Below are 25,828 nucleotides of genomic sequence, written 5' to 3'. Positions count from 1 at the left end.
AAGATTTCAGGTTAAACTGAAGTACTTCAGGGACTCAGGAGCACGGGAAGGATAGAACTGGTGCTCCAGGGCAGCCTTACAGAGGGAGGTTGCCAAGAAGTGAACACTGCAGGATAGTCATGATGCAAAACACACACTTGTAGAACTCAGCTGTGAGGTGTCTCATAATGGTCTCTCTCCTTGGCTAACCACCCCAGCCTGGGATGCTCTGTGAAGAGCAATCACTCCTTTTTTTAGCTTTCCCATGGTTTTATCTATTGCCAAAAGCTGGATGTTGGTTCCACTGGCTGATCCCCCACCTCTGGTGTGGCAGCAAGAGCAATCAATAGCGGGCTAAGTATGTGCATATTAATGAAGTGCAACTGAACAAATGGTGCCAGTGCTCACTGAAGGGATATATTTTTTCAGCCAAAGAGCCAATAAACATTTCAAAAAAAAAAAAAAAAAAAAAAAAGAACAGAAACCTCAAAAGCTTGTGAGGTTTTCAGTTTCTTCAGAAGAAAACAACAGGGGCAGAGAGAAATAAGTTGAGAATTTCATACAAACTCCATTGTTTGAGGCTGGGTTCCTCGAGGTTGAGCTAAAAGAAGGAAATGCCATCTTTCAGCCTTGGTAGATTCTTCCTGGCTGCTCATTTCCTGCAAGACACTAAGGAGGAATCATGACAGATGACTCCTCTGCACGATCCGTTTACCCCAGTTTTACAGCAGAGATCAGAAAATTTATTGGATTTTGCCTGAAAAAGAGACAGCATGTAATAACCCTTGTCTGGGAAGGATAAATAACACGCTGAGTGGAGGGAGAAAAGCACCTTATCTGCTAATTGTAAGGAAAACTGTAAAATCAATAGGAATATAAGAAACCAGACAAAGCAAGTTTCAAACTCCCTTCAGGTGTGAGCAGTGAACGAGTGCCCATTCCCAAGGAAGAGGTCACTGCTGCCACTGTGCAGGTCACCAGAGCACTGCTGGCCACTCCTCTCCCACCGTGGCTGTTTCCTTTGTGTGGTGACAGCAGGGAGAAGCTGTCACTGAGCATCTCCCTGTGCACTCCTGCCCTGGGTGTGTTTGTGCTCGGCTTTCACACCGAGCCCCCTGCTCCAGCACGGTGGCACAGTGCGGGGACGAGGAACCAAAGAGCCGCGCCTGCACTGCTGTGAAATGCTGCTCCTTGTTCCGGGCAGCCGAGGCAGTGGCAGCTGCCCTGCTCCTGCCTTCCCCTGCCCCAGAGAGCCCCAGAGCCCACTGCAGAGGCAGGGACGTGCTCCCAGCCTCCAGGGGAAGAGCTCTGCCCGGCTGTGCTGCCCCAGCTGCCTGCAGCCCCTCCAAGGCAAGGCCCAAGGAGGGCTGGGCTGGGCCGTGCCCAGGGCGTGGGAGCAGCTCACCCAGCACAAGGTGCCTCCACGGCCTCTCCCAAAATGATTTCACTGAGCTCTCCAGCCCAGACCCTGAGCAGGAAAATGTTCAGAATTTACCCCTGAAGAGCTTCAGCACACAGAGGGACGTGCCCACTCAAGTGCCCACTCCAGTTCCATTAAGACAAAAAGCTCCCGCAGTTTTGGGCAGGCGGGAAAAGAGCACAAAGCTCCCACTGAGATACATTATTACATTATTAATGCTGTACACAGCATTAATTCATTAAATGTTGTTCCTCTGACCAAAAAATGTTCAAATGTTTTTCATCTAATGCATCTAATATAGTTAATGACCTGACAAGGAATTCAGATAGTGCCCCAAGAGAAGAGGAAATAGAATGGTCTAAATAAAACATGACTTTAAATGGGGTGGAAATCACAACTTTCTTTACATATGAAAGATGATTCCTTCACTAGGATTTATCTAAGGGAAGTGGGGAATTGTATAAATTCTAAATTAATCCCCAGAGGCTATTCACACTGTCCTTTAAATAAAATTAAACACCCACTCAGAGCCTTGGCAAACGAAAAAACGTTACAAGTGAACAGAGTGAAGTCTTTTTTAAGAGCTTTGTGTCTGAACTCCACAGACAAAGGGGTTTAGTTGGGTTTTGGGGGGAGAAGGACAACATCTTCCTATTCTGAAATCAGAATTTAAAAAAAAAGAACTGAACTAGCAGAGATTTTCAGCTGTAAGAGTACATTTGGATCTGCCCCACATGCACCAACACTTAACATTTAAATTGAGTCAGTACAAACTGGCTGTATGATGAAAGCCACCCCAGGAGCTGGGCACACACATTTCTCCAGGTGCACGCCAGAAGCAGTTTCCATTTCCAAGTTAGGCTGAGCACAAAAATCAAAGTGACTGCACTAGCACTGATCCAAGGACACTGCATGTGCCATGCCAGAACTGAACAGCAGAGAAAACATTCAACTCTTCTGTTTCTGCAGTCACTCTGGAATGCAAAGCTGACCAAAGATAAACTCAGTTCACTTAACAATGCTGCTAATTATTCTTTTTGAAATGGAAAATTTCTGCATACACAATAGTCTTCAGAATAAAATATCTTTATTCCTATTAACTGAGAGGTGGCATGAAATTCCTTTGACCCAGGTGCTATTATTAAATTAATTACATGCCTAATTTCTATTACAGGGAGTTAGGGAAGAATAAACAGATTCAATATAAATGTACTAACAAATCAAAGCTATTAAAAATAGGTGCAATTTCCCAGCCTCTGAGAAATAAAGAATTACTGTCCAAAGTGCTGCTTGCAAAACCTGATGCCTAAATTTAAGCCATAATTTGATGTCAGTCTATTACAGAACATACAGAATGGGATCCATGACAGACAAAAATTCTTGTTACTCAATTATTCCTGCAAATGGAGAAACTCAGGGAATCACTTGTTGTTTGACTGCAGGGAACAAAGAACCAGGCAGGGCAAAGCAGGCACTGATTGAGTTTCCCACACAGAACACCACGAGAACACTGCACTGACTGCTGGGAAAGTTCACAGCTACCAAATCCATTTGTATTTCTGGTGGTGCCAGCACCTATAGCATGAAATGCCTGCTCCTTTCAAGATTACCACATTTCCTAAAACAAAACTCAACAGCCATGATTTGTAAAAACTCCTGTTTCCTCATGTTGCAAGCCAACCCCTCATCTGTTTGCCTTCACTGAAGCACTCTCTCCAGGTAACAAGCACCAAGCATTTTTGTTAGGTAATGTTTTCCCTTTGTTTCAGACCTTTTCCATCTGTTCAGTTGTTTACTGACAGAGGAAGCCAATTCCAAGGCAGACAGTGGTACAGAACTGAATATATTTTTGCATTTCATGTGTGGTTTTTTCCTTCGTGTCTTCCCCGAATTATGTATTTGTTCAGCTCTGATCTAAAGGGAGAAAGAGGGCAGGGCCTTTTAATTTTTCTTTTAATAATGCTCAAAAGGTATTTTAATAAAGAAATCTTGTTTTGGTTATATCACTGGCAAAACTCCATCCCAAAATAATAAGACTCAGGCTCCTTGTTCAAGCACTTCACACTCAGCCCCCAAAAGGCAAGAGAAGCTCCAGCCTTTACCTCCAGCTCCCTGTGTTAGTTCAGAAAATGAGGGCTCCAAAGGCAGCGAGGGACACCAAGAGCAGGGGGAATGCACAAACCCTCATCCACCTTCCCCTCCCAGTTCTGCTCCTCTTCCTCCCCTCAGGCTGCTGAACCCATAGACATCCTTGGCTTTCAGCAACAGATCCATACATGTAAACAATTTAAATAAACAAGTATCACCCACTGTCAGCCACGGGGGACTCAATAAACCTTCCCCAGCTAAAGCACCAAGAACAGCCACACTGCACTCTGTGCAAATGTCCAGAATTGCCAGTTCTGCTTTTTTTAACTGTCTTCCCCATGGAAATCATTCTGCAGAGGCAAATTGTCTGTCCTTCCTGTCAGTCCCACCCTGACCACAGTTATTTAAGATACAAACCATCGAATTAGTGATTTTTCAATCACAGCTCACAAACCCTGGGTTTTGGATGTCAGCAAAGCTATTTCTATGGTCACATGGGAACAAAAAGCTGCAAAATGCATCCTTTCCCCCTGTCCACTTTGCATGTAACCAGTAAGGTGATTTTCCCCAGCAATGCTTTCCTGCTCTCCAAGTGCCTGAGGAGCAGCACTGAACCAAATTCACCAGCTACCAACAAACAGCCTTACTGGCTCCTTTTGCTGAACACTTCTCATGTGCTTTTCTTGCTCTTTCCTCTCCAAAGCAAGCTTGGGAAAGCTTTTTTTTTTGGCTTCTTTGACAGCCAGACATCTTAATCACATGGAATGTCTCCATTTCTGCTGGGTCTTCTTTCATTTACTTTTTATGATGCTCTAAAAGAATTTGAATGCTACCTTGTAAAACAAGGATTCCTTATTGCCAGGATGGGTATTTTACTTCCTGGCTCATGCACTCTGGTAGGGCTGCATGACAAAGGCACAGACAGTACACATCCAGATCTATTCCAGAAACCCACTAAAAATACTACAGGAAACCTGCTTTAAAATCTCATTTTCAAAACATTTTGCAAAGCATTTGTGCGAAATTCCTTATCATTCAACTGGGCATGTTGACACCCACCAGCATTTTAACCAGCACAACTTTTGATCTCTGCCTTTCAACCTAAAATTGAAAATATTTTATACTCCCACTTCTTCCAGCATGCTCAGTCTCCATGGAGACTACAGGACCTTTTTTTTTTTTTTTTAAATTAACACCATGGCCATATGTCACTTGAGTGCAAATGCAGTGAAATTTTCACGGGCTTTCCACTCCGTTTCAGTGGGATTATAGGGCAGTGCACCTTGAGCAGGGAGAGCTCCATTGAGGGCCTCCTGCTAAGACTATAAAAGCAAAGGTACACACCTCAAGAGAGGATCCAGTAGAACCCAGCACTTACTTAAGTGCAGGACTTGCCCCAGAATGATGTCCACTCTATCTCTAGATGTGTTTTTATAAGCCTTCTATCCAAAATTTCCAAAAGCTTTATAGACACTAAGCATGCAATGTTTGATATCATCCCTCAGTATCAGACACTGGGATGTCCCCACTCTTCATGTGAAACCCAGAATGGGGGATCCCCAGTGTGAGGCACCCCGAATGTGCTGGAGCCTGCATTCACAGGAGCCTGTGCCCTCTCCTCCTGCAGCTGCCCCCCTGCCCTGGCACCCAGCTGGGATGGGCACCGAGCCCTTCTGGGGACCCAACACCTTATCTGGCCACTGTTTTCTGGCACTCTGATGCCCAAAGCAGCTCCCTGCCACACAAAGCAGAGGCAGGAAGGGAAGGAAGGGGCTCCCCCCTCAGCAGGGACAGCCCTTCACTCACTGAGGGCACACATGGAACAGGATGTGTGCCACAGCTGCTACAAACCTGCAGCTGGAAATGCGAATCCTGAGCAAACCTGCAGCTGGGAATGCAATTCCTGAGCAAACCTGCAGCTGGGAATGCAATTCCTGAACAAACCTGCAGCTGGGAATGCAATTCCTGAGCAAACCTGCAGCTGGGAATATGAACTCTGACTTACCTGGGGTCTAACAAGGTCCAGCTTGTGGGCACTGCACAACCTGCACCATGCACAAGTCTGTGAAGTCATCTATGCTATAAATACAGCAACACTTCTTATGATAAACAAATACAGACAATGAAAATACCTCAGCCAGTATCCCCTTTTTCCACTGGAAATAATTATACTCAGCAAGCTCTGACAGCAGAAGGCTGCCTGTCCCTCTGGAGCAGCGTGTGACACTGCAGCCCCTCAGGGCCCCCCAGACCCAGCAGTCTGAGGCCAGCAGCCCCCACTGTTCTCATCTTGCACTCTTCCCTCCATTCAAAAACAATCACAGAAAAGATGGGAGAGTGCAAGCAAACAGTCTTGGCTCAGTACTTCTGCAAAATGAACCAAGAAAAGTTTGGAATTCAAATGACATTTTCCTATGAGGGAGAGATCCCCCCAACACCAAAATATGTTCCTCCTCTGTGCCCTTCTTCAGACATTCACTGGGGTTGTACTTTCAGGAGCTTGCAGAGAAGCACAGAGGGAAAGCTATCGACTATGTGATTTGGAAGAGGGATGAGGGGATGGTGCTTTGCTTTGTACACTGGATGGGAATCAGCCCAGGATCTATACAGGAGCAGCAACAGGGCTGATCAATCTTTATTCCTACACAATCAAGCAAAGCTGCATCTTCAAGTCCCTTTCCTGACAGCTCATAAAACGATGGTATCGATCACAATGCCCGAATTTGTAGTTTTGACAATAAAAGCAATTTGTTTGGGGAGGGAAATAGCCATATGAGGTAAATGCACGTGGTTTATTAACTTCAAAAAAATAATTCTTCTGAGCAATAATATGAAAGGTTAGACAGAACTTTTTAACCTTGAAGATTCTGACTTCCATTTTCCCTCTTGAGAGAGCCTGTACTTTGGATTTGGGAGTGGAGCAGAGGTGGCAAGGCATGCCTCCCTGCTCGGCTGGTGTCTGTGTGCTGCTCAAGGTGAGCACTGCTCCGTCCATCCCAGGTCAGGGGGAGCTGCAGGGCTCACACAGAATTCACCTCAGGCTCCTGCTGCCTCACCAAGTCCTTTCTGCTGCTGTGAGGCAGAGCCCAGCCCAGCTACAGACCTAGCAAGCATTTAACCACCCCAGACCCAACCAACATTTAACCACCCAGGCCTGAGCCAGCTGCAGCGTCCATCCTCCAGGGGAACGGATGGAAGAGCAGAGATTCCCCGATGGAGGGATGGATGTAGGCAAGGATGTTCCTCACCCCAGAGAGAGGCTGGAATCACCAGTCCTGTGCTAACCCAGCTGCTCAGGCTGCAGCTCTGCACGCAGGGCTCTCTCATTCCCACCCAGCCCAGGGGCTGCACAAGAGCTGGGCCCCGTCGTGTCCCAGCGCCACGGAACTGCAGCGAGCTTGGCAGCTCCCAGAGCTGGGGCTGCCACAAGGAGCCCTCCCCTGGCAAACCAGCTCATGGAGAGGAGGACAGAGGGAACCAAGGGCGGCTGCACAGAGCAGGCATTCAGGTGAGCACATGTTCCTCGGCTCAGGAGGCAGCTGCAGCTCCTGGCTAGGCTCAGGCACTCACCCTTGGCACTGGCTGCATTAACACAGCACTGCTGCTCTGCAGGGGCAGCCAGCCCTGCAAACACCCCTGGGCTGGCACTGACCAGGACACAGGCCCTCCCTGCCTCCATCCCACACCTGCCTTCCAGAGCACACCTCTCAGCTCCCCCCAGTCCCACACGTTGGTAATTGAGCCCCAAAGCCAGGTCTGCACTACAGAGCCAAGATTTCCTGGCAATTACTTAAGCATGGAAAAGAAGAGGCTCCATGAGGATGGAGCAAGAAAAAGCCACTTTCCTACAGAACTCTGTCTCAAGCTTGATTGGCTCTTGTGTCCAAGAAACTACAAGCCCTTATTAAGATTTTTCCATAATTGCCTATTGATAAGAATTCAGCTGCCTGGAGACTCTCTATTATGCTTTTCCTCTACTCTGTGTGTTTTCCTGACACAGATAAGAAATACCCATCTCTGAGTCAGCTTTGCTGCTGTCAAGTCTCAGGCACACATGCACAGGCAGCATGAGACTCGTTTGCTCTCAAAACCTGGCTAAAATCCCTTTATTCTCCAAAGGAAAAACCCAATGAAATTAATGAAAAACTGACCTAGCTGTAGTTACGTGCTTTATTTCCTTCATTAAAAATGAGAAATGTATTCTGGAGCTAGCACATGTGTAGTCCTGCTGGCTGTATTTATGGCAGAAATAAGCATAAGTTCTCTCCTTTGAAATAAACCATCCTACACCTATTATTAGCGAGAGATCTGCACAACACACCACAGCACTTGAATATATCCACTTGCCTGTTGACACCTCTCTGAAATAGGAGGAATATTATAATGCTAAAAATAGAAAGCATGAATATTGTTGTCGTATAAACAAAAAAGAAAGCAATATCCACAGAGTGCAGAAACAATATGTAAATTAAGAGCTAATGGAAAAAAAAAATCATATTGTAGGAGAAAAAAGCTTGAGAAATTGACTTGACATCTTTATGCACATTCTCTGAGATCCGGCTCGCACAGCACAAATATTAGGTGAATTTAATCTACAATATATTGAAATTGCAATCGCCTAATATCCTATACATGTATGTAACTTAATTTGAATTATTAGTCATGGAAATCATTCTCAAGGCCTGATATGCTGCTGCACAAATTTCTTTCATATTTCTCCCCAGGCCTTTGGGGGGGAAGCAGCAAAAGCTGCGTGTGCTTCTTTGCAGCTACATCACATTTTCTCCTTGAGAGCTTCTGGAGTTTTCCACATGCTTGTGCCTCTGCAGGCTCAGTTTTGTAGAAGACTGTGGGGATTGAAGCTGTTTATGGTCAGTCCCTTCTCATCTGCTCAACAGCTGGCAGAGCAGCCTTTGCAGTGACACTCACTTCTCTGCAACAGGAGACACGGATCCTTGCATACCTACCACAATGTTAAATCTCTTCCAAGTGCTATCTGTAGAAAATCAAATGCATTCAAATTGTTGCCTTATTTCCTTTTTTCTCCTGGCTCTGTACTACATGAAAGACCTCCCTCTGCATTTCTCTTCTCCAGTAACACCTTTCTCTAAGGCAACAGCACCTTTTAACAGAGCACATGACTCTGTTAACTTTAATGTCTTAGTTTTGTGACAATTAAGGAAGAGATATTCAGCAGAATAAATTGACACACCAGACTGTTTGAAGTGTCCTTTAATCTTCTGGATGATTTTAAAGGTTCAGCTGGTTATTTCACTTAGAGATCAGACTAAAGCAACTCCCTGCTCCCCCTCCTCCTTTCCGTGTCAAATAGCTGTGACAGCCTGGAGAAATATTGTCTGTCTTGGATGCAGCCACTGCCCTGGAGGGTAATGTACAGATGAGTTCAATACAGCTTGTTCCACTGCTAATTTCAGAGGGCATGTAGAACTGCTTCTTCCCCTGGCTTAACAGACAAATTGACTTTCTAATTTTAGAACAGGAGACTTCTGCACAGGCACAGACCAAAACCACTCCTTTCCTGATGGATCTAAATACAGATTTATGCTCTGGAAAACCATAGCACCTGCGGGACTGCAAGCTTGCCATGAAAAATGGTATTTAGGAATGCTGCCCCACAGCCAGGTGTGTCAACAACAGTGCTGATACTGCTTGTACCTGGGGATGTGCCAGCTGAAAGCAGCCCTGGTTACCCTACATTACAGCACTGAAACAGGGTTGGGGTACAAATGAAGTGCTGTAATTTACTCCTTCCTGTGTTTGCAGTGCATCTCCATAGGTATACATCCTGCTTTTCCTTCTTGACTACATCTACATATTTGCTTTCTCTGCTCTGCCCCTGGCACAACTCTTCCTTTTCCACTCAAAGTTAAAAAGTTCCATTTGCCACATCTTTTTTGTAAAGGAAAATTAAACGTTCAGTCTCTGAGGTGGAAGGGGGATGAGAGCATCATCTCCACCCCAGCTGGCCAGCAGGTCTGTGGTGGCAGGGCTGTGCCTGACAGCAGTTCTCCTACCTAGGAGCTGTTTTCACCTGCCTGCTCATTGTGCATTTCCATGCAATTAAACTCTGCAGTTTCTGATGGAAGCACCTCAACGATCTTTAGCAGTTCATTAGGACTTTTGGGTGTGTTTACAAGTCCTGATTACAACTGAAGAGTAAAATCTTTATTTGTGGTTTATCCAAGAAGCAGAAGCAGCATTTCCTTTCATAAGCAAGATTAATCCCTTAAACCACTGAACAAGAGATATTTTCCTAGAGAATTACATAAGAATGATGAGAGTGCCAAAACCACACACCTAAAGGAGCAAAAATACAGCTTTTACAAAACAACTGCTGATTCTCACCATCTCAGAGATTTGATCATAAGGCTGCATTTCTAAAACTGTCATTTATCCCAAAACTCTGGAGACAGCTAAATTCCTGATCCTTTGCTGCTGAGAGCCACTACAAACAAGATTTATTTTCATGTCCTTTATGAGAACAAAGTCTTGATTTTTGAACAAATAGTAATTTTTCATCAAGACATTGTAATTCTCTTTGAGACTCTTAAGGGCTAAGTCAGAGGTTTATCTTACTCAAATATAGAAAACAAATACAGAATAAACCCACAACCCCCCTCTCTTCCTCAGCCTTCTTGGTACTGAATATGCATAAAATCAAACCAGATTCAATCTATCAGAATTGCAATATAGACAATAGGTATGCACTGAATGTGTAAATGCATCTCTAACATAAAATAGATATTGGTGAGATCATGGGAATATAACATGTGGATTTGAAAGCTATGAAAATAATTAAAACAATTCAAAATTATTTGTTGCACCACCCTCCATTCAGTAGTTGACAACTTGGCAAAAAAAATGAAGCTATAAAATGAAGATATAAATTTCCATGTCAGAAGTGTATCTAGCTTTTGGGAAAACCAAGTTAAATTGTAGCCATTTTGCAATGTGCAGCAGAATTTAGGAGAACAGCATTGTCTGTTTATATTAAAAGACGTTTAGAATTGGAAATCAACATTCAAAAATAGAAGAACGTTATGAAGTTTCTTATGCTTCCAAGCAAAGACTCAAAGACTGGCAAGGGACACAGTTTGGATAAATTTTGGGTTTGGCATCCAAAATGCAAAACAGAACTTTGTTTTCCCTATAAAAATCTACCCTAATTTTTCCCAAGTGTGGATCTCAGGACGGGAGGGAGACGTTCTTTTGAAACACGTGTCATACCCAGACTTGGCAGAGCTTGTCTGCCAAACTCCTCTGTGCCCATGGTCCTGTGGAACAAGTGCCATGTGTTCATGTGAGGCTGTTCCTCATGAATATGCATCGAAGATTCACTCCAGCATCTCCTGATTTGGGCAGCTTTGGAAAGCTCCTCCGCTATGGATGCTGACACGTGCATCATGTATGGCCAGCACAGCTCATGTACTCTACATACATTCTATTTATTCATTCTGTGCTCATTTTTTATAGGCATCTTTGTTCTCTGCCAGGCCTGTTGTTTTCCTTGCCTTCACTACTTCACACAAAGAGCTGCAAGTGTCTGTAAGAAAATTAATTGCTTCAACAATTAACAGGAAAAGGCATCTCAGAGGAAACACTTCATAATCGATCTGTTTCCAGGTACAATATTTGCCACTCAGGAATAGATTAACTGTATTGAAAATTATTCAAGCTAATTATTTTCTCTCTAGTATGAGATTAAATGTAAGAGTCTAATAATAAACTGAAAATGAAGAAGTTTCACTTAGCACTTCTTGAGTTCACAGTGAAAGGCCCTGTTCCAGTCCTAGTTTCAAGGATTCTGCTCGTCCTGTGACCAGTGACTTGCTGAAGGAATGTGTGCCTCTGGGTCACAGGTAAGACTTCTAGAAAAGACAGTATCTTGTCAACACTGAAGGGATTTTCAAGTATTTCAGCTAAAGCTGAGGAAAAGGCAAGCAGGCATTCCTGCAACACGCCAGGGAAAATTTATCTCAGAATCACTGGAGATAGTAGCCATCCTTTCAGCTAATTGCACATTTGAATATTAGCTTCAGGTAACCCCTGGAACTAAGAATAACATGAGCACATTTGCATAAGTGCAGGTGATTCCTCACTGGCACCCTGACAGAGCCCCAGGCACAGCCTGGTCACAGCCACGGGATCTGCTCTGGATCCTCCTGGAAACTGAGCCAGCAGCAACCCCGTGCCAGGGCCCACATTCCCACGGACTGGCACTTCTCATCACTGAATAAGAGACCAGCAGAATTAACCAGGGGAGAAAAGACCTGTGAGATCATCAGGCCCAGCCCATGACCTAACACCACCTCATCAGCCAAAGCATGGCTCAGAGCGCCACGTCCAGGGACGGTGACTCCACCTGGGCAGACCACTGCAGTGCCCTGTCACTCTTTCAGTGAAGAATGTTTTCCTGCAGTCTAACCTAACGCCCAGCCTAGGCCACTCTCACACCACAGGCAGGGCTAGCAAACACTCCCATTTCCTGATACTCCCATTACAAACCACATTCATACTTCTGACACAAAGAACTCTGAGGGCTCCTGAGTAACAAAAGGAACACGTGCTGCAGTAACTCCTGCACTTTTCCAAAGAACTGTGCAACGAGCCACTCGTCCTTCCCAGCTCACTCACTGCCATAGATGGTACAGCCTGAATCCCACTCCTACACCCTCTAAAAATCCTCCTGTCCCACTGCTTATGTAACGTTTCCTCTGTGCATTGCTCCGCTCAATTCTGTGTCAAACTATCACACACAGAACAGGGTTCATCGTTCACCCAAGGAGCACGGATTTCAAACAGACCCAGCCTCTCTGGAGACACAGTGCACTGCACATTCCAGCAGCTGCAGGTAACAAACAGCACAGAACTCAGCTCCAGACCGTGCCTTGGGCTGGAAACAGCAGCCAGGCTGGAGGGTGCAGCAGGCACGGCAGATTCCCCTGCGGGAGGAACGAGTCACATTGCACACTCCTTGCGTGGCACCCAGAATATCCAGGGAACCCCCCAGCCCTGCACGGAATCCCTCAGCGCAGACCCCTGCCCTGGGCCTGTTTTACACACGTACATGTCTCTGTCAGACTCAGAGACACCCACAAAGACAAGGCATCCTAAACACACAAATTCTTTCACTGGCACGGCAGCCAAGAGAAACTCCAAAAGGAGAGCTAAAACACACTAGCAATTGCAGAGAACTGTGCCATTGATGTGTCTGCACAGGAAGAGCTGAAGCCATAAAATCATGCAAATGCCCAGTGAGCTCAGCCTTGTACTGGCAGTTGGAATTTATTTAGGATTGGTTTTGTGATTTAGAAGGATGCCAGGCTGTGTTACATAATTCCCTTAACCTTCTGGCCTACACTTGCTCGTGTGTTGATTTAGATGTGACAGATTGATTTCTCCATCCAAATCAGGGGAATTCCCATGTCTCAAGAGCAACAGGCATATTTTTAGCCTCAGCTCATATTTCAAGTCATCCACTCAACTTTCCAACTCTCTCAGTAATTAGTATTACTTCTTACAATATTTCCTCCAAGGGGAAAAAAATCAACAGCAGCATTAGAGATATTTTCACAAGACACACTTTTGCATTTAATATTAAATTTTTTAATAGACAGGAGATTACTCACTTGCTGTCTCTTTTGTAATAGAAAGCAAACTGGTTTTGTCCCATTGGAATTGTTAGTTTGAGCCTCTGGGCTACTAAAGGTTTAAGAACTACAGTGCTAAGTACCACAAACACAGGCCAAGCATAACAATGATGAATCTTGAAGGTTCTTAAGGGAAATTATTCTTTCTCAAGTTTCAAATTGTATTTATTACACTGGGTAATACCAGGGTAAAAATACAGACACTAAATATGAATGAGGTTATCCAGAGTATTGGAAATATCCTTTAGCTACTTCAACACCAGGCAGAAAGAAGGACCTTTGCTCTGCAAGGGAGGTGACAGCAACACCCCCAGAATACCTGCACATCACCCAGGAAGAGAGGACAGCATTCCCAGCACATCCATGAATTACCTGCCTTTTCTGTAACTGACTTCTGTCAGCAAGCTACTTCACCTTAGATTGTTTCCCTTCAATTATCTGACTCCCAGCCTTCCTGCCAAGAACTCTCAATGAAAGGGGATTAAGCCCCTAACATTATTTATTGTTTGCAGCTCAATTACTTGCAGAGCTGCAGTACCTTCAGAAGAGTCCCTGGGAACTCCTTTCAGCTGCTGATGCAGAACATGGTGCTGCAGAACCTCGTTTTATCCACAGGACTGCATGGGTAACTCAGAGAGAACAGGCTGATTACAGCACATCACAGACAGCTCTGTGTCTCCAGAACCTCTGGAAATGCCAAAAATGAAACTCTGACCACTCCCATGGGAGCACCAGAAAATGGCCTCTCATATGTGAGCACAGGAATCATCAGAACTCCTGCCAGGACTTCTCAGCTCCAGCCACAGCCCCACCTCTGAGCCACCCCAGTGACGCTGCTGGAGCCAGCACAGCTCTTCTTGTGTTCCTAGCTGGGTTCCTGAGCAAGGGAGTATGGAGTACCTGCTCTGTGTTCCATTTTTGTATCCTTTGGGAGCCCCATCCATGAAGTACCTATGGATCCCTGCCTTCCAGGGCTATTTTGATACGTGAAGTAAAACCCAGCAAGATTTAATCCAAAATTACAAAGGGGTAACACGCTTCCAGATGAACTAGGCCAGGAAATGAAATCCATCCTCCTTACAAGCAGCCAGAATTGCTCTGTTCCAAGCTGTGCCCTGAGGCCACAGCTGGCTGAGCTGGGCTAGGTTGCCCTGATGCTGCCATATGGGAACATGGAACTGCTCCAACTCAAATTAAGGAACACTTTTCCAGCTTGTCTTCAGCTGTGAGAGTGCAGAGAATACAGAATTTCCTCCCAGGGTTTCTGGATATCCAGAGGAGGACTCCAGAGCTGTGCTGAGGTGGTGGACAGCCAGGGAGTGGCCACTGGCCCTGAGGACACCAGTCTGCAGTCCCCACTGTCTGTCACTATTCCTTGGCCTCATTTCCCACCTGGAACACACTGTCACTAAAGCAGAGCCAAACCTAAAAGTGGCCAGGATAAATGAGACTACTGCAAACCCTCTGAAAGGAACACAGCATCTTTAGCAGTTTCTTGTATTTACTCATGAATTATATCATTATTCCTACAGGTGCAACGGGAGCCCCAGCTCTCCCTGGGTGTGGGGGAGCCAGCACAGCTCCCACAGTGATCCCAACTCCGCTCCAAGGACTCCAATCCCAGGAAATCTGCACATCTGGGGCACCACGAAAGTGATAGGCTGGTATTTCAAAAGGATAATCCCTGAATGAAGGAATTTATTTTCTTTAACAGCTTCAAAAGGCAGTGCTGATTCTCACCTTTCCCACTTCCAACAGCATCCTGCTCAACACCAAAGGAACAGGAACAGCCTTGCTCTCCAAGGAGAGCCCGAGATTCAGCTGAGATTAAAGGGAATCTGCTCTGCCCTTTGAGCTGCAATTCCCTGGGTTACCTCTCCATGTGAATGTCAGACACACAGCAGGGCCCCTCTAAGATGCCAAGGGCCATCCTCCTGCCTTTGAAGGGCTTTCTTTAAATGAACGAGTCTCAAACCAACAGGTGGTGAAAAAAACAGCTAATAATGCCTTTATCTAATAATTGGTTATTATTTAATCTCTTTCCTTTCCATCTGATCCCAGATGATAACCATAAACATTTCTTCTAGTGTATCAGCATTGAGTAGAATGATTTCAAGAAAGATTCTGCATTTCTTGCTAAATAAAATAGTTTTCTTTTTAAAAAAATTGAAAAAGTGGGTCAGCATGTAAAATAATAATGCACTGAGGCTTGGTTCAGACAAATTTATTTTTCCTCAGCATCTCAAGGGGTTCTCTCTCTGAGGGCACATTTAAGCTTTAAAATGAGAAACTGAGGTTTGTGACTAATTGCCTTCAAACAGAGGAATGTAAACATGACTTCTGAGATGTTCAGGATTTTCACATGATCACAGCAGACAAACTCGTGGAAGCCTGGAGGTTTCTAATACCACAGGAAGGAAACAGAAAAACCCAAAGTGTACACAGCATGAAACTCTAGAAGTACCCAGGGTAAATATATTTGCAGCTGATCATTACCCACATGTCTCAGAAGCAGAAATAGAGTTCAACCCTGCTGTTTCAGAATTAAATGAACACATTCTACCTGCCCAACAGCAGATATCCTAATGCATTACATCAGCACCAACAATGCTGAGTGAACAGACAGTTTTTAGGGCTGAATAATTATTCTCAGAAAGCAATTTTGCAACCACATAAAAGTGTTACCTTTCTCCCTTCCCTCCTGTTTCCCTCCATAATAAAATCAGGATTAAAAAATGAATAGGAGAAATCTTTTTTTGCTTAGAATTCACATAAACAAATAATGCATTGGGTTGCCACTAAAATCCCCAAACACCCAGGCTAGCCCAGCCCTTCACCCACTGGGCCTGTCCAGCTCTGAGAACATCACTCTTGAGTCTATTCCATTCTGAAAGTCTGATTTCTGCAATCTCTTTCTTGCTTTCATTTCATCTTGACAAAGTGAAGCTCACGTGATTCCCACGGGATGGGATGTGACAAAATACAAGGGGATTTTTTTTTACTACATCCCATGTACTTTTCTCTCATTTTAGAGCAGAAATTTCTCTTTCCCAGCAATAATTCATTTCTAGGTGACAAAGTCATGTGAGCACAGGGGAGCAAGGAAAAAATTAATGGTGATCTAACACATTAAACTACTTTTATGAAGCATTTTGATGAACACCAGCAAGAGACAGAGTGTAATTATTGTGGCCATTAGGCTGTTATTTATGTTAAATTTGTTGCTCTTGTTGGCTTCAGAAGTGTTTTAGGAGTACAGCACTCTTGGGAGTCCATCAAATGTACTGGCACGTGCAACAAGCTCACTGCTTTTACAGCATGAAAATGTTTAATAACTGCACTGAAAATGAGAGAAACAGGGCACTAAGGACAATGGCATAAATGCAATAGAAAGAAAATATTGAGTAGAAAATCAAAGGCAATGTTGGCATAAATTTTCCTGTCCCCTGTTATTTAATATCAGGTTAATTTCTTCAGTTATAGAAGTGTTAAGAAAATTAAGCACTGAAATACAGTACCATGAACAAATGAGGAATAAATGCAGGAACAAATGAAGAATATAGTCTGGAAAATCCTGTTACTGTCTCTCACTGTGTTCACGTTCTCACAAACTGATTTAGTCACTTGTAGTTCAAACTGAAAATCAGTTTCTCTGACAGCAGCATCTGGTTTCAGGCAGCACAAACCAGCAACTCCTTCAGTGCTACAGAACTGAGGAGCAAAAGTATCAAAACAAATGCTGTCCTTGTTACATTTCCAGAAAAGGGGAAAGGAAATTGCCGGGCCAATTATCCATTATATAACTGAAACACTTTTGGTGATAAGGCAGAAAATGGTCATTAAGGCTCTACTCAGAGATGGCCAAGCCCTGTCTGTAATTATTTTGTATTTGACAGAATCAGTGGCTTCATTCCTGCCACAGGCACAGAGCACACTAATGGAATGGGAATATCAAACATTGCTACCCAAAAATATAAACATGAACAGAATATTGTAGGAGGATCATGGCTCCCATTACTATCACATCTTGCCCAATGTCTCCACAGCGGCTGTGGGCAGAGGGGAGTGCTGTCAGTTGTGTTCTGCAGTGAGGAAAACCCAAAAAATCTTCACCTGCAGCCAAGGATTTTCCAGGCCCATCCCACCTGGCACTGCCAGTCCAACAGCAGCCACAGGGGAAGAGCAGGCAGAAATCCAGACCTTCACCTTCTGGCTGTTCCTCCTCTCAGTCACCACTGGCACAGCACAGATGCCCCATTTTGGTAAGGTGAGAAACAGCACAAAGCCAAGAAAACATTCGGGAAATGCAGGACCCTGAATCTCACCTCATTACACGAGGAATTCACAGAAATAAAATCAGCCAACTCCCAGCACACAAGTAAAGGATGGCACAGGTTAGCACACACCTCCCAGACTCCGTCAGCGTTCGAAGGGTTTCCCCGTGCCCGTTTCTGATCACTGTTTAATTCCCACACCATTTTCTCTTTGCTTGTCTGGTCACCTGCATGTCAGGAGAGCGGTGGGAGATCGATGCTTCACGGGCAACAGCAGCAGTGCTGTGCAGATGCTACAAGCAGTAAAGCCATCTAATAATCTCCTGGGTCAGGATTTAGAGTGTTATGAAATTATTACTGCCTGAGAAGGAAATCAGAAGAATTGGGAGAACTTTCTAATTGCTTCACCATTAATCTGGAACACTGTCGCAAGCCCATAATAAGCAAGGCACGAGAACTTCAAATCATATTTGACAGATGGGCTTAATTAGTTATTCCCAGACAGAATCATAATATTTGCTGTTAATATTCATCTGAAAACAGCCTGCTGGCTGTGATAATATTTATATGTTAATCCTGTTACGATAAGCTGCCGGTGCCAGAACCTCTCCAAACAAAATGACGGATATATTTCAAACCCCGAGCAGGAACGCTCTGCCATTCTGCTCTGGGTTGTCACTTGCACAAGTGCCTCCTTAAGCCGTGAAATTACACTTGTCACACTGAGTTAGCTTTATTAACACTACTTTCTGATCCATGTAAAACTATCAGGAACACAAAGGTACTGAATCTGCAGTTAATTAACACTGCCACCTTTGCACCCGTGTGATCAGACCTCTGCTTTTTAGGAGAAATTCAAGAATATGCAAACAGAGTTTGTGTCGTTTCTAAATTAATTATAGAGGCCAAAAATTTGGTAAGGGACATCAATATTTAACTGTGACCCAGTGTGCCTATTTGGTGACATCAAACATTTCTAGATAAGGATAAAATTATTTCCCAAAAAGTGTAGAGCACATGTAATGTGCTCTTTCCCCATGTAATGCTTGATCTTGCTTCTTCAAATGCACAGCTAAACAGATCCAACTAAATTTAATGAGGAAAACAATACACTGGGCAATGCATTGCAAATACTTTGCACTTGTTTACAAAGAGGGAGGAAGAAGTTCTCAAAAGTTAGAAAACCAGAAAATCTCAGCTGGCAACTCGATGGAGCAAATCCAACCAGGAGTTACAGGAGAGGTACACATGCACCTTCTCCTCCCTGGGTTTTCTTTCCAGTAAAATCTGTGTACAACCTCAGATCTCTTTCAATAAACACTCAGCAATGTTTATACTCAGCACGTGCAAGCACACAGAATCCACAGCCACTACATGAAAGATGACATAGTAATTTATTTTTTGTGTACCAGGGGTCATTTTCAAGGATTGCCACTGGATGATGAATAGTGAGGGGAAGTTCAGTTGCCAAGATTCAATTTCCCCATGAGGCTGCTTTACATTTTCCTGCTGAGGAAGAGAAATCAGGCAAATGCACTCTATGGGCCCAACAAGATAAAGTGTGATGGAAAACTCATCGCTGAAATAATCTCTGATTTTGATCCAGTGCCCATTTCTGTCAATGAAAATATTCATCCTTTCTTGCAGCAGCTTTGAAGGGGGATTTTAAGGAATCTGACAGACTGTGCCTGGCATAGGAAGCTCCCACCTTGGCATGCACACACATTTCTGCTCTGCCCAATGCCATTCAGTCAGATATGTGACAATACACGCTTTAGATGGGGGAAATTCAGCACACTATAGCACAGGAACTGTGTAGAATCTGAGTTATTATAAGCAGAAAGTGATTACAAAGGGAAGTTCTTCCCTTCCTCTTTTTTTTCATACATGCAGATTGCAAGGAGACGAAACTTCCGAATTATTACGTTCAGAAGGTATTTACTTAAATATCGTAAAGCACATAATAAATCCTCAAACCTTATTAGATTTTGTAACATTTCACACGTGAATCACACACAATGTGGGAAGTTTTCTATCAGCAATGTCAACCACAAACAAAGGCAGTCAGGTCCTTGTAATGTGCACTTGACTTGCAGCTCCAGAAGCAATGAAGAAGCAGCAGCACATTATATAAAAATGCATTCATTAAACAAGAGTTGTGATTAAAAAAGGAACATCCACCTGCCAGATGAAGGCATTTTAAGACAGGTCAATGTTGCAGAATGGGAATGGAAAACAGAAAATCTATTTCCTTCTGCAGATCAAAAATTCATATAAATCTCACCTTCAACATCATTATCATACAGGCACAAATGACCAAAACAAAACAAGAAAAAAACCCAGCAAAGAAAGGAAAGAGACCCAACCCACCAAGAAAACCTCAAGGAAAATTAATAAACCAAACCAAAAAAATCCACCACAAACAGCCATATGAAGATAATTTAAGAAAAATTAAACTAGCCACAATCAAACTCGAAGATATGAAACAAGTTCTTCCAAATAACTGGTGACAACAGTATTTTCTGGTAGTTTCCAGTTCCTTTGAGCACTAGGACTCAGTAACATTTGCGTGGTGGATTCAGCAATGAGTACAAGACAGACACAGCTTTTCCAAAAGCCTTTCCTCATGCACCATAGGAAAAGGTATTAAAATCATAAAAATGTGTTGAAAACAGGCACGAGTTCTGAAAAGCAAGGCTGCAGGACATGCCCTACCTGCTCTCAGCAGCAGATCTCCTCTGGCAAACAACAACAGCCGGTGCGTACTTCCCGGTGTAATCCTCGCTCTCTCGGATGTCCCACAGGTACGGGCTGCTGGCTCTCACGCTGACAACGTTCACACCTCTCTTCACCTTGGCCCTAGGAAACGAGAAGATATTTCACCCATCAGACAGGAAAGAGCAGCTCAATCTGTTCCTATTTCATCATCGTGTTCTCATTACTGCCCCACAGAAATGCCACCACTCGTTAAGAGTTCAACGGCAGGACAAGGAAAGGAGATGAGAGAATTAATTGAGACTTTCATATTTTGAAGAAATTGTATCAAGACAGAAATCTGATTGAACTGATGCTAATTACAGCTTTAGTCACAGCTGGATTGAAGGGGAGGTGTGCTCTGGAGCAGGCTCCTCGCTCCTGCTCCTCCCTCACCCACACTCTGGGCATGTTAAGGCTCTGTCCTGGCTGCAAGTTTTTGTATTGGAGCAGAAAGCACCATTTCTGGTGTAAAAACAAGGGAGTGAAGAGCCATTGCTAAGCCTCATTACAAACAAAATCCACCCTTTCTCTCCTCCCTCTCTGGATTACTGTAGGATGACAATCCTTATCTTTGCTCTTATTTTCATCATCTTTTTGGGTCCACAACATTTTCTTTTCATACTGTTGCGTTTAGTTGTCCTGTAATCTCTGAACTTAAAACCACTTATTTTTAAAAATTCTTATTTTTCCTAAAGCAAGATTTCTCTGGAGCTCTGTTTCCATGTATGAGAGCTTAAACAACAGCAAAAGCCATGTGGCAGACTAGACTGGCTCCTGCTGAGAGGCACTTTCTAGTTTTCATGTGCTAGCATTATACTTCTGGGGTTGCATGGTGAAAGAATAACCAGAATAAAAGCTGCAAGTGGAGAAGGGGTTGGAGAGAGATGCACTTTCAAATATCTGTTTCAATTCCTCTCATCAGGTGTGGCATTCTTTAATTCTGTCTCTCTCTTTTCCAAAATTTCTACCTCAGGGCACTACAGAATTACCCCACAGGTATAAATATAATGTTGGCCAAATTACTGAACGAGGAGTCCCTGGTGCTGTTTACTTCTGGTTCCTGAACGTGTTTACAAGAAGTCCATTGTGGTCAAGCCTCATGAGGTGTCAGGAAATGACAGTTTAATTATATTTGCTTAAAATCTCATACACAAAATGCATTCAGTGCCATGGCAAGTTCTTGGTTCTGGGCAGAAACCCCAAAAGGTAGGTGAGGTTTTTGTCTGAGCAGCTGCTGCCACGCAGAGAAGCAAACAGCAGCAGAACAGCACTGTCAGCTCTGCCCCCGCATGAAATTGCTCAGGAAGTCTTTGAAGGACAAGATCCACACAGATGTTTTCAGAATAAAAAGCCAAAGGATTCCTTCAACTGTCTTGAACAAAAAGGATTAAATCTCTTTTCTTCCAGCACTAACTCAACAGCAGTGGCTGCAATTTCCTTAGCACACCTGGAAGAATAAATACAGGGAGGCTGCCAATTTTTGTACAAGTTCTCCTATGCTAATTTAACAAAATGAATTTTAAGCAGGTGCAGTCACTGCTGCTAGAGCAGACATCCCTCAGGACAAGAGATCAGTGGTCAAAGGAGTGGAAATTAAACTCCATTCCTGATGTCTCAGAGAGGGAGGTACAGAGAGGCCACACAACCTGGGTGAAACATTTCTCAGCACGTGTCTTCAGCCATTCCTAGGGACTGGCATCTGGTCATGCCTTCCTGCTCCACCTCAGGGAAGGAAAACTGCTGGGCACCAGCCCAGAGCAGTGACAGAAAAATGATCCCCACCCCTCAGGGAGATTTGGGTGGCTCAAGTGCTGTGCAGTTGTCTGGCTGTGACTGAGGAGCTCACCCCACCCCAGAGCTCTGACACAGCAGCTGTAGCTCAAGTCTCACTGTGGGATTTGGGTGACCCAGCTGAGCTGATGGGTGTGCAAAGTCCCAGCCTGGATGAAGCTGAGCTGATGGGTGTGCAAAGTCCCAGCCTGGATGAAGCTGAGCTGATGAGTGTGCAAAGTCCCAGCCTGGATGAAGCTGAGCTGATGGGTGTGCAAAGCCCCAGGCTGGATGAAGCTGAGCTGATGGGTGTGCAAAGCCCCAGGCTGGATGAAGCTGAGCTGATGGGTGTGCAAAGCCCCAGGCTGGATGAAGCTGAGCTGATGGGTGTGCAAAGCCCCAGCCTGGATGAAGCTGAGCTGATGGGTTTGGAGAGTCCCAGGCTGGATGAAGCTGAGCTGATGGGTGTGCAAAGCCCCAGCCTGGATGAAGCTGAGCTGATGCCCAGCCCTCCCTCCAGCCCTCCCAGCTGTGAGTGAGGGGTGCTTTCACTCACACAGCCTGGAGCTCCTGCTGCCAGCTGGGCCCCTCAGCTCTGTACCAGTGCATTGTGCTGACTGCACGGCAGCGCCACGTTTACACATTTTATTTTACACATTTTATTAACTAAACAGCCTAAGACCACAGCAGGGTCTACCCTGCTCAGCTGGCACACCTGCACTAGCTGTACTGCAATTGGAAAGCTGTGCAGGGTCTCAGGACTCGTCAGCAAACAGATACACACTGAAAATCAAAGAAAATTCATTCCTTATTGTAAAAAGCTTTTAAAACTATAGTAAAATAAGTGTACAAGCACAGACACATAGCTGATGCCATCATCTTATTTTTCTGTCTGGATTCCTTTAAATGCCAGGAGGTGGGTGAGGAGGTAAGCCAGAAAAAGGGACACACAACCAGCAGGACAAGCTGAGTTTGTTTATCCTTGGCATTCACTTTATCCAATGACAAACTGCCATCCTGTACTGATTTCTAATGCTTCAAAAGAAATGCAGATCCTTGGGGTAAATGCAGTCTATGGATCAGGATTTCTCAGAAGAGATAAGATCTCATGTAGTCATCTGTGAAATGCTCCAATCCCCTGATTTTACTGAAAACAGTACACAAGTTTGCTGCTTTCTACAGAATTAGAGGTTAGGAACTCATTTTGAGGAATCAGATTAGTATACTTCTATAATTAGCACAGAAACTTCAAATCCTCAATCCCAGGAAATGTTTTGCCTCCAGTATGTCTCAGTGCTGTGTTTTTCACTGTTGGGCAATTGCAGCATTTTATTCACTCCATTTACAGTGGCAGCAGCACGTTGCAATTAGTGAAGACTGACCTGGGTGAAACAGGGTCAGTAACAACTGAAGGTGTGTTTTCTGGCACCAGCTGAAGTCTCCTGAGGTGAGAGCACTGACTGCTGCCAGAGCTCAGTGACTTTGTGGCCACTCTGCAGCACGGGATGGCCTGGCTGTCCCCTCAGCTGCTCCCAGGGCAGGGCTTGACCCCTCAGCTGCTCCCAGGGCTCCTCAGGCAGCCTCTCTGTTCTAAGATGTCTCAATTGCAGCACACCAAAAACCTGCACAGCAGGTTTGCTCTCAGTTAACAGTCTAAGTACAACACGTTGTAAGTTTGCTCAAAACACTGAGGCTGGGCTGCAGCAAGAGGAGTCCTTGGAGTGTTTTGTGCCCATCATGTCAACTTTGGTCTGCTTGGTGGAGAGGAGGAAAAAGGAAGGCCATAAACATTTGAATTGTGGCTGGTTTGGGGTTGTTGTTTCTTTTCAAACAAGGAGCCCATCCAGCTAACCACCTTCCCGGCTGTTATTTACCTCTGGATCACTGCTCACATCAGTTACCCAGGCTCCTGAGCAGCTCACCCCTCACACAAAATCAATCACGGCAAACAAAGCCCTTGGGAGTCCACATCCCTGAAAACTCGTCAGTGCTGACAGGGTACAAATCAAGGGAAGGGAGAAGCAAAGAGAGCACAGAAGGAACTCCCAGAATCAATACATCACAGCTGAAATCAAGGAATGCATTACCTAAGTGCATAAAGATAGCGATTCCCAATCCTCTCCCCTGACCCACTGAACACTGTTTACTCTAGTGATGGAAGAGGCTGCAGCTCCAATTAAAATGCAGGCAGCATCCTCTCTCATTTATCACAGGGGCTGCTTTAACACCTCCAGTCCCTGCAGTTTACAACCATTAGGGCTCAGCTTTCAGCCCGTGCCATTGCTGAGTGCATACAGCCTGCCCGGGATGGGATGGGCATGGACACCTTCCCCAGGATGGGCACAGACACCCTGCCCAGGATGGGATGGGCATGGACACCTTGCCAAGGATGGGCACAGACACCCTGCCCGGGATGGGCACGGACACCCTGCCCAGGATGGGCACGGACACCCTGCCCAGGATGGGCACGGACACCCTGCCCAGGATGGGCACGGACACCCTGCCCAGGATGGGCACGGACACCCTGCCCAGGATGGGCACGGACACCCTGCCCAGGATGGGCACGGACACCCTGCCCAGGATGGGCACGGACACCCTGCCCAGGATGGGCACGGACACCCTGCCCAGGATGGGCACGGACACCCTGCCCAGGATGGGCACGGACACCCTGCCCAGGATGGGCACGGACACCCTGCCCAGGATGGGCACGGACACCCTGCCCAGGATGGGCACGGACACCCTGCCCAGGATGGGCACGGACACCCTGCCCAGGATGGGCACGGACACCCTGCCCAGGATGGGCACGGACACCCTGCCCAGGATGGGCACGGACACCCTGCCCAGGATGGGCACGGACACCCTGCCCAGGATGGGCACGGACACCCTGCCCAGGATGGGCACGGACACCCTGCCCAGGATGGGCACGGACACCCTGCCCAGGATGGGCACGGACACCCTGCCCAGGATGGGCACGGACACCCTGCCCAGGATGGGCACGGACACCCTGCCCAGGATGGGCACGGACACCCTGCCCAGGATGGGCACGGACACCCTGCCCAGGATGGGCACGGACACCCTGCCCAGGATGGGCACGGACACCCTGCCCAGGATGGGCACGGACACCCTGCCCAGGATGGGCACGGACACCCTGCCCAGGATGGGCACGGACACCCTGCCCAGGATGGGCACGGACACCCTGCCCAGGATGGGCACGGACACCCTGCCCAGGATGGGCACGGACACCCTGCCCAGGATGGGCACGGACACCCTGCCCAGGATGGGCACGGACACCCTGCCCAGGATGGGCACGGACACCCTGCCCAGGATGGGCACGGACACCCTGCCCAGGATGGGCACGGACACCCTGCCCAGGATGGGCACGGACACCCTGCCCAGGATGGGCACGGACACCCTGCCCAGGATGGGCACGGACACCCTGCCCAGGATGGGCACGGACACCCTGCCCAGGATGGGCACGGACACCCTGCCCAGGATGGGCACGGACACCCTGCCCAGGATGGGCACGGACACCCTGCCCAGGATGGGCACGGACACCCTGCCCAGGATGGGCACGGACACCCTGCCCAGGATGGGCACGGACACCCTGCCCAGGATGGGCACGGACACCCTGCCCAGGATGGGCACGGACACCCTGCCCAGGATGGGCACGGACACCCTGCCCAGGATGGGCACGAACACCCTGCCCGGGCCAGGTTCCCCTCCCCTCACTCAGAGCGTGCCCTGCTGGCAGCACACAAGCATCATCCCCCTTTCCAACACAGTACAAATAAACAGGCAATCCGACCCCTAAACAGCTCTAAATAAAGATGCTTCAGACCCGTGACATTGAAGTTAGCTTTTCATTACTG

At 46.0% G+C, this 25,828-nt stretch overlaps 1 protein-coding gene across 1 annotated transcript in view; it reads right to left on the bottom strand.

Moving 5' to 3' along the window:
* TMEM132D (transmembrane protein 132D) overlaps positions 1-25,828 on the bottom strand; it is a 192,974-nt gene that overhangs the window by 97,308 nt on the left and 69,838 nt on the right. Inside the window, exon 3 of the mRNA XM_041410249.1 lies at positions 20,148-20,291. Within this exon, the coding sequence (XP_041266183.1) occupies positions 20,148-20,291 (144 nt within the window). The remainder of the gene's footprint in view (positions 1-20,147; positions 20,292-25,828) is intronic.

The sequence above is a fragment of the Onychostruthus taczanowskii genome, unplaced genomic scaffold (assembly GCF_017590055.1).
Source record: "Onychostruthus taczanowskii isolate IOZ18803 unplaced genomic scaffold, ASM1759005v1 scaffold32, whole genome shotgun sequence".
NCBI classification, from domain to species: Eukaryota; Metazoa; Chordata; class Aves; order Passeriformes; family Passeridae; genus Onychostruthus; species Onychostruthus taczanowskii.
Note: the sequence above shows the minus strand (reverse complement) of the source record. Positions and strands in the feature narration are given on the sequence as shown.